At 47.0% G+C, this 16,862-nt stretch overlaps 1 protein-coding gene across 6 annotated transcripts in view; it reads right to left on the reverse strand.

Annotated features, from left to right (window-relative positions):
* LOC106591006 (jumonji domain-containing protein 1C) overlaps positions 1-16,862 on the reverse strand; it is a 258,958-nt gene that overhangs the window by 10,930 nt on the left and 231,166 nt on the right. For all 6 annotated transcript variants that reach the window (XM_045687409.2, XM_045687423.2, XM_045687397.2 and 3 more), the window contains 8 exons: positions 13,184-13,406; positions 10,361-10,602; positions 9,667-10,272; positions 7,747-7,915; positions 6,687-6,777; positions 3,519-3,649; positions 2,906-3,028; positions 1,665-1,804 (listed from right to left, as the gene is read on the reverse strand). In XM_045687409.2, the coding sequence (XP_045543365.2) occupies positions 1,665-1,804; positions 2,906-3,028; positions 3,519-3,649; positions 6,687-6,777; positions 7,747-7,915; positions 9,667-10,272; positions 10,361-10,602; positions 13,184-13,406 (1,725 nt within the window). The remainder of the gene's footprint in view (positions 1-1,664; positions 1,805-2,905; positions 3,029-3,518; positions 3,650-6,686; positions 6,778-7,746; positions 7,916-9,666; positions 10,273-10,360; positions 10,603-13,183; positions 13,407-16,862) is intronic.

Genomic DNA, 16,862 nt, shown 5'->3' on the forward strand with positions numbered 1-16,862 from the left:
GAGGAGGGGAGGAGGGGAGAGGGAGAGGAGGAGGGGAGAGGGAGAGGAGGAGGGGAGAGGGAGAGGAGGAGGAGGAGGGGAGAGAGAGGAGGGGAGAGAGGAGGAGGGGAGAGAGGAGGAGGGGAGAGAGAGAGGAGGAGGGGAGAGAGAGAGAGGAGGAGAGAAATAGGAAAAGAGACAGGGAGAGAGAACCAGAGACGTGATGCTTATCATTCAGGGAGGAGAGAGAGGAGGGGAGGAGGGGAGAGGGAGAGGGGAGAGAGAGGAGGAGGGGAGAGAGAGGAGGAGGGGAGGAGAGAGAGGAGGAGGGGAGGAGAGAGAGGAGGAGGGGAGGAGAGAGAGGAGGAGGGGAGGAGAGGGAGAGGAGAGGAGGAGGGGAGAGGAGGAGGGGAGAGGGAGAGGAGGGGAGAGGGAGAGGAGGAGGGGAGAGAGAGAGGAGGGGAGAGAGAGAGAGGAGGAGAGAAATAGGAAAAGAGACAGGGAGAGAGAACCAGAGACGTGATGCTTATCATTCAGGCCAAAGAGTTCACACCAGAGAATCTTCAGGTGCCTTTTGGCAAACTCCAAGTGGGCTGTCATGTGCCTTTTACTGAGGAGTGGCTTCCGTCTGGTGCTGCAGAGATGGTTGTCCTTCTGTAAGTTTCTCCCATCTCCACAGAGGAACTCTAGAGCTGTCAGAGTGACCATCGGGTTCTTGGTCACCTCCCTGACCAAGGCCCTTCTCTCCCGATTGCTCAGTTTGGCCGGGCGGCCAGCTCTAGGAAGAGTCTTGGTGATTCCAAGGCCACTGTGTTCTTGGAGACCTTCAATGCTGCAGAAATGTTGTGGTACCCTTCCCCCAGATCTGTACCTCGACACAATCCTGTCTCTGAGCTCTACAGACAATTCCTTCAACCTCATGGCTTGGTTTTTGCTCAGACATGCACTGTCAACTGTGGGACCTTATATCGACAGGTGTGTGCCTTTCCAAATCATGTCCAATCAATTGAATTTACCACATGTGGACTCCGATCAAGTTGTAGAAACATCTCAAGGAGGATCAATGGAAACAGGATGGACCTGAACTTAATTTCGAGTCTCATAGCAAAGGGTCTGAATGTTATGTAGATGGGGTATTTCTGTTTTTATTTTTGGTAGATTTGCTTTGGCATTGAGGGGTGTTGTGTGGACTGATGAGGAAAAGGATTCCTTTGGTCTGTTTAGGAGTGGGCCTGTGGGAAAAGGATTCCTTTGGTCTGTTTAGGAGTGGGCCTGTGGGAAAAGGATTCCTTTGGTCTGTTTTGGAGTGGGACTGTGGGAAAAGGATTTCTTTGGTCTGTTTTGGAGTGGGACTGTGGGAAAAGTCAAGGGGTCTGAATACTTTCTGAATGCACTGAATGTCTGTTTATTTATTTTCCCTTTTGAACTTTAGCTATTTGCACATATTGACAGAGAGGAGAGAGGGAGAGGAGAGAGGGAGAGAAAGGGAGAGGGGAGGGAGAGAGAGAGAAGAGATAGGAGAGAGAGGAGAGGAGAGAGAGAGGAGGGAGAGGAGAGAGACAGGGAGAGAGGGAGAGAGAGAGGGAGAGATAGAGAGGGGGAGAGGAGAGAGGGGGAGAGAGGGAGAGAAAGGGGGAGAGGGGGAGAGAGGGAGAGCCAAACAGAGAGATTAAAGTGAAAATAACCTTGTGCAGAAACTCTTTAATTTTCTCCACATCTCTGCTAATGTAGATGTGCCACAACGCTCCAGGCGTCTCGCTGGAATCCTTCAACCTCTTCTTCACGCTGTCGTCCAAGTCTTCCTCCTCAAGCCTCTTCAACACTCCTGCAACACAAATACAGTGGGAGGTCAAATGTGCACCCACCACACATCTCAGAGTCACTGTATACTGACAACACAGTGAAGCAGGGCTCTCTGGCACCGGCATCAACATCCCTTTAAAGAGAGACCTTTAAAAATGAACAGTGATGAGGAGAGAGACTGAGTCTGTCTAATGAACAGTGATGAGGAGAGAGACTGAGGGTTCAGGGTTGGTTATCTATTGACTATACAGAGCACAGCCCAGGGTTGGTTATCTATTGACTATACAGAGCACAGCCCAGGGTTGGTTATCTATTGACTATACAGAGCACAGCCCAGGGTTGGTTATCTATTGACTATACAGAGCACAGCCCAGGGTTGGTTATCTATTGACTATACAGAGCACAGCCCAGGGTTGGTTATCTATTGACTATACAGAGCACAGCCCAGGGTTGGTTATCTATTGACTATACAGAGCACAGCCCAGGGTTCAGGGTTGGTTATCTATTGTCTATACAGAGCACAGCCCAGGGTTGGTTATCTATTGTCTATACAGAGCACAGCCCAGGGTTCAGGGTTGGTTATCTATTGACTATACAGAGCACAGCCCAGGGTTGGTTATCTATTGACTATACAGAGCACAGCCCAGGGTTCAGGGTTGGTTATCTATTGACTATACAGAGCACAGCCCAGGGTTGGTTATCTATTGACTATACAGAGCACAGCCCAGGGTTCAGGGTTGGTTGTCTATACAGAGCACAGCCCAGGGTTGGCTATCTATTGACTATACAGAGCACAGCCCAGGGTTGGTTATCTATTGACTATACAGAGCACAGCCCAGGGTTGGTTATCTATTGACTATATAGAGCAAAGCCCAGGGTTGGTTATCTATTGACTATACAGAGCACAGCCCAGGGTTGGTTATCTATTGACTATACAGAGCACAGCCCAGGGTTCAGGGTTGGTTGTCTATACAGAGCACAGCCCAGGGTTGGCTATCTATTGACTATACAGAGCACAGCCCAGGGTTGGTTATCTATTGACTATACAGAGCACAGCCCAGGGTTGGTTATCTATTGACTATACAGAGCACAGCCCAGGGTTCAGCGTTGGTTAGTTTCTTACCCGTCTTGGACAGGACTCCGTTCCCCTTGGCCACTCCTACGTACACCAGGACAGAGACGATGTCAGAGACCTCCATGTGGAGGTTAGCTGTCCCAAAGTCCTGCTCCTGAGATGCTGCCACTCCTACAGGGAGAGAGAAGAAAGCTTCAGCATGTTGTTGAAGGGTAGTCAAGGCTTCTGGAGATAATCTGAGCTCTATTAGTAGACATTGAACTCAAGACTAAACTAGATGTCTTGCTTTTCATTTTAAACTCCAGTGTTCATGTTCCATTTCTGCTTCGTTAAGTTTCAATGAAACACATATTGATGGTAAAGCATTGACAGTGACCTGAGGCCCGTTCACTGGCAGTGGCCTGAGGCCCGTTCACTGGCAGTGGCCTGAGGCCCGTTCACTGGCAGTGGCCTGAGGCCCGTTCACTGGCAGTGGCCTGAGGCCCGTTCACTGGCAGTGGCCTGAGGCCCGTTCACTGGCAGTGGCCTGAGGCCCGTTCACTGGCAGTGGCCTGAGGCCCGTTCACTGGCAGTGGCCTGAGGCCCGTTCACTGGCAGTGACCTGAGGCCCGTTCACTGACAGTGACCTGAGGCCTGGTGGATGTTAAATTAATGCTCGTACCATATGCACAGCAGAGGCGTGGTCCGAGGTCTGGGCGTACGAAGAAGCTGGGTAGATGAGAGGCCAGGTTCAGGTTCCCTTCAGGGTCACAATACTCAGGCAGTGGTAGATTCCTCATCAGGTCATCATACCTACACACACACACACACACACACACACACACACACACACACACACACACACACACACACACACACACACACACACACACACACACACACACACACACACACACACACACACACACACACACACACACACACACACACACACAGAGAGAGAGAGACAGCGTTATACAGCTGGACCTACTGGACAGTGTTATATAGCTGGACCTACTGGACAGTGTTATATAGCTGGACCTACTAGACAGTGTTATATAGCTGGATCTACTAGACAGTGTCATATAGCTGGATCTACTGGACCTACTAGACAGTGTCATATAGCTGGATCTACTAGACAGTGTTATATAGCTGGATCTACTAGACAGTGTTATATAGCTGGATCTACTAGACAGTGTTATATAGCTGGATCTACTAGACAGTGTTATATAGCTGGATCTACTAGACAGTGTTATATAGCTGGATCTACTAGACAGTGTTATATAGCTGGATCTACTAGACAGTGTTATATAGCTGGATCTACTAGACAGTGTTATATAGCTGGATCTACTGGACAGTGTTATATAGCTGGATCTACTGGACAGTGTTATATAGCTGGATCTACTGGACAGTGTTATATAGCTGGACCTACTGGACAGTGTTATATAGCTGGATCTACTGGACAGTGTTATATAGCTGGATCTACTAGACTGTGTTATATAGCTGGATCTACTAGACAGTGTTATATACAGTGCCTTGCGAAAGTATTCGGCCCCCTTGAACTTTGACCTTTTGCCACATTTCAGGCTTCAAACATAAAGATATAAAACTGTAATTTTTTGTGAAGAATCAACAACAAGTGGGACACAATCATGAAGTGGAACGAAATTTATTGGATATTTCAAACTTTTTTAACAAATAAAAAACGGAAACATTGGGCGTGCAAAATTATTCAGCCCCTTTACTTTCAGTGCAGCAAACTCTCTTCAGAAGTTCAGTGAGGATCTCTGAATGATCCAATGTTGACCTAAATGACTATGATGATAAATAGAATCCACCTGTGTGTAATCAAGTCTCCGTATAAATGCACCTGCTCTGTGATAGTCTCAGAGGTCCGTTTAAAGCGCAGAGAGCATCATGAAGAACAAGGAACACACCAGGCAGGTCCGAGATACTGTTGTGGAGAAGTTTAAAGCCGGATTTGGATACAAAAAGATTTCCCAAGCTTTAAACATCCCAAGGAGCACTGTGCAAGCGATAATATTGAAATGGAAGGAGTATCAGACCACTGCAAATCTACGAAGACCCGACCGTCCCTCTAAACTTTCAGCTCATACAAGGAGAAGACTGATCAGAGATGCAGCCAAGAGGCCCATGATCACTCTGGATGAACTGCAGAGATCTACAGCTGAGGTGGGAGACTCTGTCCATAGGACAACAATCAGTCGTATACTGCACAAATCTGGCCTTTATGGAAGAGTGGCAAGAAGAAAGCCATTTCTTAAAGATATCCATAAAAAGTGTCGTTTGAAGTTTGCCACTAGCCACCTGGGAGACACACCAAACATGTGGAAGAAGGTGCTCTGGTCAGATGAAACCAAAATCGAACTTTTTGGCAACAATGCAAAACGTTATGTTTGGCGTAAAAGCAACACAGCTCATCACCCTGAACACACCATCCCCACTGTCAAACATGGTGGTGGCAGCATCATGGTTTGGGCCTGCTTTTCTTCAGCAGGGGCAGGGAAGATGGTTAAAATTGATGGGAAGATGGATGGAGCCAAATACAGGACCATTCTGGAAGAAAACCTGATGGAGTCTGCAAAAGACCTGAGACTGGGACAGAGATTTGTCTTCCAACAAGACAATGATCCAAAACATAAAGCAAAATCTACAATGGAATGGTTCACAAACATATCCAGGTGTTAGAATGGCCAAGTCAAAGTCCAGACCTGAATCCAATCGAGAATCTGTGGAAAGAACTGAAAACTGCTGTTCACAAACGCTCTCCATCCAACCTCACTGAGCTCGAGCTGTTTTGCAAGGAGGAATGGGCAAAAATTTCAGTCTCTCGATGTGCAAAACTGATAGAGACATACCCCAAGCGACTTACAGCTGTAATCGCAGCAAAAGGTGGCGCTACAAAGTATTAACTTAAGGGGGCTGAATAATTTTGCACAGCCAATTTTTCCGTTTTTAATTTGTTAAAAAAGTTTGAAATATCCAATAAATTTCATTCCACTTCATAATTGTGTCCCACTTGTTGTTGATTCTAAACAAAAAAATACAGTTTTATATCTTTGTGTGTGAAGCCTGAAATGTGGCAAAAGATAGAAAAGTTCAAGGGGGCCGAATACTTTCGCAAGGCACTGTAGCTGGATCTACTGGACCTACTAGACAGTGTTACATAGCTGGATCTACAAGACAGTGTTATATAGCTGGATCTACTAGACAGTGTTATATAGCTGGATCTACTGGATCTACTAGACAGTGTTATATAGCTGGATCTACTGGATCTACTAGACAGTGTTATATAGCTGGATCTACTAGACAGTGTTATATAGCTGGATCTACTGGACAGTGTTATATAGCTGGATCTACTGGACAGTGTTATATAGCTGGATCTACTGGACAGTGTTATATAGCTGGATCTACTGGACAGTGTTATATAGCTGGATCTACTGGACAGTGTTATATAGCTGGATCTACTGGACAGTGTTATATAGCTGGATCTACTAGACAGTGTTATATAGCTGGATCTACTAGACAATGTTATATAGCTGGATCTACTAGACAGTGTTATATAGCTGGATCTACTAGACAGTGTTATATAGCTGGATCTACTAGACAGTGTTATATAGCTAGATCTACTGGACAGTGTTATATAGCTGGATCTACTAGATCTACTGGACAGTGTTATATAGCTGGATCTACTAGACAGTGTTATATAGCTGGATCTACTAGACAGTGTTATATAGCTGGACCTACTGCCCAGACAAACCAGTAGACTGTGGAGAATCCCCATGACTATGACTGTATGCTTGGCTATGATGAGTTGGCCTTGACCTACCTGGAAGGCATGAGGGCCATGAACTCCTCTCCTGATGGCCAGTCCTTCAGCCTGTACACCACAGTGTCCCCGTCTTTAGACTTGGGTCTCTCTGAGAGTTGGGGAGGGAACACAGGTGACAACACAGGAGACTTTAGTAAGAGTATAGATAGGGAAAGATGCTTTCCTGTAAACATTGACATACCGTAATTTCCGGACTATTGAGCGCACCTGAATATAAGCCGCACCCACTGAATTAAAAAATATATATTATTTTGAACATTAAATAAGGTATTTATTTTTTATAAATTAGCAAAATTTTCTAAAAACCTGTTATCACTTTGTCATTATTGGGTATTGTGTATAGATTGATGAGGATTTTCTTTAATCCAGTTTAGAATAAGTTTGTAACAAAATGTGTAAATGCACTGTGTATCCAGAATGCTCCACTACCCAGAGGACATCGGGCCAACTTGACAACTGTGGGAAGCATTGGAGTCAACATGGGCCAGCATCCCTGTGGAACGCTTTCGACACCTTGTAGAGTCCATGCTCTGATGAATTGAGGCTGTTCTGAGGGCAAAAAGGGGGTTCCTAATGTTTGGTATACTCAGGGTATCCACTTAGTGTCTGGTATCCACTTAGTGTCTGGTATCCACTTAGTGTCTGGTATCCACTTAGTGTCTGGTATCCACTTAGTGTCTGGTATCCACTTAGTGTCTGGTATCCACTTAGTGTCTGGTATCCACTTAGTGTCTGGTATACTCGGGGTATACACTTAGTGTCTGGTATACTCGGGGTATACACTTAGTGTCTGGTATACTCGGGGTATACACTTAGTGTCTGGTATACACTTAGTGTCTGGTATACTCGGGGTATACACTTAGTGTCTGGTATACTCGGGGTATACACTTAGTGTCTGGTATACACTTAGTGTCTGGTATACTCGGGGTATACACTTAGTGTTTGGGTATACACTAAGGCTACTCACTGGTGAGGTCCTGGATCAATAACCAGATAAATGATGAAGACTACTCACTGGTGAGGATCAATAACCAGATAAATGATGAAGGCTACTCACTGGTGAGGTCCTCGAAGCCGTCCCAGAACTCGTTGATTCCAGCGTTAGAGACAAGTCCATCTTTACAGTTCAGCAGGTCTCCCTGATGGTCAGCAAACTCCTGGTTGAAGCTGTCGGCCTTCCACAGAGCTGCATTCAGAGGCTTATGGAGCCCCGTCACCAGGACAGGCTGAAGAAGAGAAGACACTACATTAGTTGTGTGAAGATTTCAACGTTATAACGACATCAGGATTACATTTTTTACAAAATTAGTTAAAAAGAAGAAACCCGCAGACCGCTTTTGCTAGTATCACTGCTCTTTAATAAGCTTTACGTGTCGGTCTCACAGCCTTCGTCAGAGCTTTACGTGTTGGGCCTCACAGCCTTCGTCAGAGCTTTACGTGTTGGGCCTCACAGCCTTCGTCAGAGCTTTACGTGTCGGGCCTCACAGCCTTCGTCAGAGCTTTACGTGTCGGCCTCACAGCCTTCGTCAGAGCTTTACGTGTCGGCCTCACAGCCTTCGTCAGAGCTTTACGTGTCGGCCTCACAGCCTTCGTCAGAGCTTTACGTGTCGGCCTCACAGCCTTCGTCAGAGCTTTACGTGTCGGCCTCACAGCCTTCGTCAGCGCTTTACGTGTCGGCCCTCACAGCCTTCGTCAGAGCTTTACGTGTCGGCCTCACAGCCTTCGTCAGAGCTTTACGTGTCGGTCTCACAGCCTTCGTCAGAGCTTTACGTGTCGGCCTCACAGACTTCGTCAGAGCTTTACGTGTCGGCCTCACAGCCTTCGTCAGAGCTTTACGTGTCGGCCTCACAGCCTTCGTCAGAGCTTTACGTGTCGGCCTCACAGCCTGATACGTAAAGCTTATTAAAGAGCAGTGATCCCATCCAGAGCAGTGATACTATCCAGAGTAGAGATACTATCCAGAGTAGAGATACTATCCAGAGCAGCGATACTATCCAGAGCAGCGATACTATCCAGAGCAGCGATACTATCCAGAGCAGCGATACTATCCAGAGCAGTGATACTATCCAGAGCAGTGACTCCCTACAGCCCGGCAGTCTCCACCGCCGCTCTCCCTACAGCCCGGCGGTCTCCACCGCCGCTCTCCCTACAGCCCGGCGGTCTCCACCGCCGCTCTCCCTACAGCCCGGCGGTCTCCACCGCCGCTCTCCCTACAGCCCGGCGGTCTCCACCGCCGCTCTCCATACAGCCCGGCGGTCTCCACCGCCGCTCTCCATACAGCCCGGCGGTCTCCACCGCCGCTCTCCATACAGCCCGGCGGTCTCCACCGCCGCTCCATACAGCCCGGTGGTCTCCACCGCCGCTCCATACAGCCCGGTGGGCTCCACCGCCGCTCCATACAGCCCGGTGGTCTCCACCGCCGCTCCATACAGCCCGGTGGTCTCCACCGCCGCTCCATACAGCCCGGTGGTCTCCACCGCCGCTCCATACAGCCCGGTGGTCTCCACCGCTGCTCCATACAGCCCGGTGCTCTCCACCGCCGCTCCATACAGCCCGGCGGTCTCCACCGCCGCTCCATACAGCCCGGCGGTCTCCCCCGCCGCTCCATACAGCCCGGCGGTCTCCCCCGCCGCTCCATACAGCCCGGCGGTCTCCACCGCCGCTCCATACAGCCCGGCGGTCTCCACCGCCGCTCCATACAGCCCGGCGGTCTCCACCGCCGCTCCATACAGCCCGGCAGTCTCCCCCGCCGCTCCATACAGCCCGGCGGTCTCCACCGCCGCTCCATACAGCCCGGCGGTCTCCACCGCCGCTCCATACAGCCCGGTCAGAGACAAAGCAACAGTGAATATTGCACACAGTAGGACCCACATATTCACCATGCACTGCATCTCCACTTCTCCACCAACTAAAAGCACTGGAGATGAAGCTAGTGAGTGAGGAAACATCTGAAGGGAAGAAGTAGAGACTGACTGACCTGTCCCTGTCTCCAACACTCTCTGAACAGCTTCCAGTTGCCAGGGTGGCGATGGTCTTTCAGCCAGAGCAGTCTGCGTTCATACAACCAGCAGTGGGGGATGTCAGCATGGAGCAGCAGGGTCTTCTCTAGCTGAGGCTTGGCTACAGGAAGCTGTCCTGTCCCAGCCCCAGGGTTTGTACCTGTCCCAGCCCCAGGGTTTGGACCTGTCCCAGCCCCAGGGTTTGGACCTGTCCCAGCCCCAGGGTTTGGACCTGTCCCAGCCCCAGGGTTTGGACCTGTCCCAGCCCCAGGGTTTGGACCTGTCCCAGCCCCAGGGTTTGGACCTGTCCCAGCCCCAGGGTTTGGACCTGTCCCAGCCCCAGGGTTTGGACCTGTCCCAGTCCCAGGGTTTGGACCTGTCCCAGTCCCAGGGTTTGGACCTGTCCCAGGCTGCTTATTCCTCTCGTTCCTCTCTGTCTTCACCTCCCTGTCCTCTGTAGTGGTGGTGGTGGCCTCCAGCTTCAGACTCAGCTTGGCTCCTCGACTGGCAGGGATTTTGTTCTCGACCACGGATGCTATGATGTCATCCAGGATGTTGGGCATGCTACGGCCACTCTTCCCCATCTGGAGAGAGGAGATATACTGCATTAGAACACATACAGCAAGATAATGGTGGACTGGGTGTGTGTGTCTCTCTGTCCCAGCCATGTACCTGTGCTGCGGTGGAGTATACAGGCGCGAAGGCGATGCCAGCATCAGTAGAGCCCAGACGGAGTTTACCAGCGGTGGTAGTTAGGAGGTCTCTCAGAGTCGAGCCCTGTTCTGTGATGTTAGACACCAGGCTAGACGCTTTACAGTGGAGAGACTCCAGGCTAGACGCTTTACAGTGGAGAGACTCCAGGCTACTGACCTTGTCCTCCTTGCCCACCTTACCCAGAGGAGACTCCTTGTTTTCTACACCAGAGACAAGATACATCAGTTATAAAACATCATCATCACACAGCAGTAACAACTAACCTCTCTAGAGATATCTGGCATTTATCATCATCAGTTACACACTTTACCTGTCACAAGATAATACATTTATCCATCATGACATTATCAAAATAATGACAGAAATATGTATGAATCCACAACACAGCGACACACCAGTTACAACACACCTCAACTACCAAAGACCGCTGTCCAAACAGGATATAAAATGATACAAAAACAATTATCCACCATATACATATCATCTCTGACAATGACAAGATGTTAAACATGACAGTTTCTAGGCAGGTTGGGTAGAGCGAATGGGATGGATTAACACGTGGCTGCAGTCATACTGAGCCCTAAACAGGAGGGTTGGAATAGTGCTGTACAGTCGTGGCCAAAAGTTTTGAGAATGACACAAATATACATTTTCACAAAGTCTGCTGCCTCAGTTTGCATGATGACAATTTGCATATACTCCAGAATGTTATGAAGAGTGATCAGATGAATTGAAATTAATTGCAAAGTCCCTCTTTGCCATGCAAATGAACTGAATCCCCCAAAAACATTTCCACTGCATTTCAGCCCTGCCACAAAAGGACCAGCTGACATCATGTCAGTGATTCTCTCGTTAACACAGGTGTGAGTGTTGACGAGGACAAGGCTGGAGATCACTCTGTCATGCTGATTGAGTTCGAATAACAGACTGGAAGCTTCAAAAGGAGGGTGATGCTTGGAATCATTGTTCTTCCTCTGTCAACCATGGTTACCTGCAAGGAAACACGTGCCGTCATCATTGCTTTGCACAAAAAGGGCTTCACAGGCAAGGATATTGCTGCCAGTAAGATTGCACCTAAATCAACCATTTATCCGATCATCAAGAACTTCAAGGAGAGCGCTTCAATTGTTGTGAAGAAGGCTTCAGGGCGCCCAAGAAAGTCCAGCAAGCGCCTGGACGTCTCCTAAAGTTGATTCAGCTGCGGGATCGGGGCACCACCAGTACAGAGCTTGCTCAGGAATGGCAGCAGGCAGGTGTGAGTGCATCTGCACGCACAGTGAGGCAAAGACATTTGGAGGATGGCCTGGTGTCAAGAAGGGCAGCAAAGAAGCCACTTCTCTCCAGGAAAAACATCAGGGACAGACTGATATTCTGCAAAAGGTACAGGGATTGGATTGCTGAGGACTGGGGTAAAGTCATTTTCCTGATGAATCCCCTTTCCGATTGTTTGGGGCATCTGGAAAAAAACTTGTCCGGAGAAGACAAGGTGAGCGCTACCATCAGTCCTGTGTCATGCCAACAGTAAAGCATCCTGAGACCATTTATGTGTGGGGTTGCTTCTCAGCCAAGGGAGTGGGCTCACTCACAATTTTGCCTAAGAACACAGCCATGAATAAAGAATGGTACCAACACATCCTGCGAGAGCAACTTCTCCCAACCATCCAGGAACAGTTTGGTGACAAACAATGCCTTTTCCAGCATGATGGAGCACCTTGCCATAAGGCAAAAGTGATAACTAAGTGGCTTGGGGAACAAAACATCGATATTTTGGGTCCATTGCCAGGAAACTCCCCAGACCTTAATCCCATTGAGAACTTGTGGTCAATCCTCAAGAGGCGGGTTGACAACCAAAACCCACAAATTCTGACAAACTCCAAGCATTGATTATGCAAGAATGTGCTGCCATCTGGCCCAGAAGTTAATTGACAGCATGCCAGGGCGGATTGCAGAGGTCTTGAAAAAGAAGGGTCAACACTACAAATATTGACTCTTTGCATCAACTTCATGTAATTGTCAATAAAAGCCTTTGACACTTATGAAATGCTTGTAATTATACTTCAGTATTCCATAGTATCATCTGACAAAAATATCTAAAGACACTGAAGCAGCAAACTTTGTGGAAATTAATATTTGTGTCATTCTCAAAACCTTTGGCCATGACTGTATAACTACAGTCATACTGAGCCCTAAACAGGAGGGTTGGAATACTGCTGTATAACTACAGTCATACTGAGCCCTAAACAGGAGGGTTGGAACGCTGCTGTATAACTACAGTCATACTGAGCTCTAAACAGGAGGGTTGGAATACTGCTGTATAACTACAGTCATACTGAGCCCTAAACAGTAGGGTTGGAATGCTGCTGTATAACTACAGTCATACTGAGCTCTAAACAGGAGGGTTGGAATACTGCTGTATAACTACAGTCATACTGAGCCCTAAACAGGAGGGTTGGAACACTGCTGTATAACTACAGTCATACTGAGCTCTAAACAGGAGGGTTGGAATACTGCTGTATAACTACAGTCATACTGAGCTCTAAACAGGAGGGTTGGAACGCTGCTGTATAACTACAGTCATACTGAGCCATAAACAGGAGGGTTGGAATACTGCTGTATAACAACAGTCATACTGAGCCCTAAACAGGAGGGTTGGAATGCTGCTGGCAGCCTGACAAGTACACAAACGAGACACACACTTAGAGGAACGTTGTCAGCGGGCCGGGCTAACAGTCAGACGGACCAGCAGACAGGGTTCAGTGTGTGTTCGCTAGCGTGATGTACCTTTCTTTTCTTCTCGTGACTTCTGTTCAGCCAGGTCAGCCAGGAAGTGGAGAGGACTCTGGGACTCCGGGGGAGTCCGTTTGGAGTCAGAGGAGATGTCTGAGGCAGGGCTGGAGCCTCCGTTCGTCTCAGCTTTACCCTGAATGGGGTTCAGCTGTCCAGGCTCTGTCTTCACGTTACATAGAGAGACCTTGTTGCTGTGGTTTAACACGTTCTGGAGAACCTGACCAGGAGAGACAGGTGGAGACGCAGGTCAACAACAACACGTCAACAACAACACGTTCTGGAGAACCTGACCAGGAGAGACAGTGGAGACGCAGGTCAACAACAACACAGGTCAACAACAACACCTTCTGGAGAACCTGACCAGGAGAGACAGGTGGAGACGAAGGTCAACAACAACACGTCAACAACAACACGTCACAGACACACTGTTCAACTGACTACACAGGTCAACAACAACACGTCAACAACAACACTGTTCAATAGACTACACAGCTCTAACAAGTCTACATTACTGAGCTAACAGACAGAGCTCTAACTAGTCTACATTACTGAGCTGACAGACCCGAGCTCTAACTAGTCTACATTACGGAGCTAACAGACAGAGCTCTAACTAGTCTACATTACTGAGCTAACAGGGCTCTAACTAGTCTATATTACTGAGCTAACAGAGCTCTAACTAGTCTGCATTACTGAGCTAACAGACAGAGCTCTAACTAGCCTACATTACTGAGCTAACAGACAGAGCTCTAACTAGCCTACATTACTGAGCTAACAGACAGAGCTCTAACTAGTCTATATTACTGAGCTGACAGACAGAGCTCTAACTAGTCTACATTACTGAGCTGACCGACAGAGCTCTAACTAGTCTACATTACTGAGCTAACAGACAGAGCTCTAACTAGTCTGCATTACTGAGTTAACAGACAGAGCTCTAACTAGTCTACATTACTGAGCTAACAGACAGAGCTCTAACTAGACTACATTACTGAGCTAACAGACAGAGCTCTAACTAGTCTACATTACTGAGCTAACAGACAGAGCTCTAACTAGTCTATATTACTGAGCTAACAGACAGAGCTCTAACTAGTCTATATTACTGAGCTGACAGACAGAGCTCTAACTAGTCTATATTACTGAGCTGACAGACAGAGCTCTAACTAGTCTACATTACTGAGCTAACAGACAGAGCTCTAACTAGTCTACATTATTGAGCTAACAGACAGAGCTCAAACTTGTCTACATTACTGAGCGAACAGACAGAGCTCTAACTACTCTATATTACTGAGCTAACAGACAGAGCTCTAAATAGTCTATATTACTGAGCTAACAGACAGAGGTCTAACTAGTCTATATTACTGAGCTAACAGACAGAGCTCTAACTAGTCTATATTACTGAGCTAACAGACAGAGCTCTAACTAGTCTACATTACTGAGCTAACAGACAGAGCTCAAACTAGTCTATATTACTGAGCTAACAGACAGAGCTCTAACTAGTCTATATTACTGAGCTAACAGACAGAGGTCTAACTAGTCTACATTACTGAGCTGACAGACATAGCTCTAACTAGCCTACATTACTGAGCTAACAGACAGAGCTCTAACTAGTCTACATTACTGAGCTAACAGACAGAGCTCTAACTAGTCTACATTACTGAGCGAACAGACAGAGCTCTAACTAGTCTATATTACTGAGCTGACAGACAGAGCTCTAACTAGTCTACATTACTGAGCTAACAGGGCTCTAACTAGTCTATATTACTGAGCTAACAGAGCTCTAACTAGTCTGCATTACTGAGCTAACAGACAGAGCTCTAACTAGCCTACATTACTGAGCTAACAGACAGAGCTCTAACTAGCCTACATTACTGAGCTAACAGACAGAGCTCTAACTAGTCTACATTACTGAGTGAACAGACAGAGCTCTAACTAGTCTATATTACTGAGCTGACAGACAGAGCTCTAACTAGTCTACATTACTGAGCTGACCGACAGAGCTCTAACTAGTCTACATTACTGAGCTAACAGACAGAGCTCTAACTAGTCTGCATTACTGAGTTAACAGACAGAGCTCTAACTAGTCTACATTACTGAGCTAACAGACAGAGCTCTAACTAGTCTATATTACTGAGCTGACAGACAGAGCTCTAACTAGTCTACATTACTGAGCTGACCGACAGAGCTCTAACTAGTCTACATTACTGAGCTAACAGACAGAGCTCTAACTAGTCTGCATTACTGAGTTAACAGACAGAGCTCTAACTAGTCTACATTACTGAGCTAACAGACAGAGCTCTAACTAGACTACATTACTGAGCTAACAGACAGAGCTCTAACTAGTCTACATTACTGAGCTAACAGACAGAGCTCTAACTAGTCTATATTACTGAGCTAACAGACAGAGCTCTAACTAGTCTATATTACTGAGCTGACAGACAGAGCTCTAACTAGTCTATATTACTGAGCTGACAGACAGAGCTCTAACTAGTCTACATTACTGAGCTAACAGACAGAGCTCTAACTAGTCTACATTATTGAGCTAACAGACAGAGCTCAAACTTGTCTACATTACTGAGCGAACAGACAGAGCTCTAACTACTCTATATTACTGAGCTAACAGACAGAGCTCTAAATAGTCTATATTACTGAGCTAACAGACAGAGGTCTAACTAGTCTATATTACTGAGCTAACAGACAGAGCTCTAACTAGTCTATATTACTGAGCTAACAGACAGAGCTCTAACTAGTCTACATTACTGAGCTAACAGACAGAGCTCAAACTAGTCTATATTACTGAGCTAACAGACAGAGCTCTAACTAGTCTATATTACTGAGCTAACAGACAGAGGTCTAACTAGTCTACATTACTGAGCTGACAGACATAGCTCTAACTAGCCTACATTACTGAGCTAACAGACAGAGCTCTAACTAGTCTACATTACTGAGCTAACAGACAGAGCTCTAACTAGTCTACATTACTGAGCGAACAGACAGAGCTCTAACTAGTCTATATTACTGAGCTGACAGACAGAGCTCTAACTAGTCTACATTACTGAGCTAACAGGGCTCTAACTAGTCTATATTACTGAGCTAACAGAGCTCTAACTAGTCTGCATTACTGAGCTAACAGACAGAGCTCTAACTAGCCTACATTACTGAGCTAACAGACAGAGCTCTAACTAGCCTACATTACTGAGCTAACAGACAGAGCTCTAACTAGTCTACATTACTGAGTGAACAGACAGAGCTCTAACTAGTCTATATTACTGAGCTGACAGACAGAGCTCTAACTAGTCTACATTACTGAGCTGACCGACAGAGCTCTAACTAGTCTACATTACTGAGCTAACAGACAGAGCTCTAACTAGTCTGCATTACTGAGTTAACAGACAGAGCTCTAACTAGTCTACATTACTGAGCTAACAGACAGAGCTCTAACTAGACTACATTACTGAGCTAACAGACAGAGCTCTAACTAGTCTACATTACTGAGCTAACAGACAGAGCTCTAACTAGTCTATATTACTGAGCTAACAGACAGAGCTCTAACTAGTCTATATTACTGAGCTAACAGACAGAGCTCTAACTAGCCTACATTACTGAGCTAACAGACAGAGCTCTAACTAGTCTACATTACTGAGCGAACAGACAGAGCTCTAACTAGTCTATATTACTG

The sequence above is a fragment of the Salmo salar genome, chromosome 01, assembly GCF_965601325.2.
Source record: "Salmo salar chromosome 01, fSalSal1, whole genome shotgun sequence".
In the NCBI taxonomy this organism is placed as follows: Eukaryota; Metazoa; Chordata; class Actinopteri; order Salmoniformes; family Salmonidae; genus Salmo; species Salmo salar.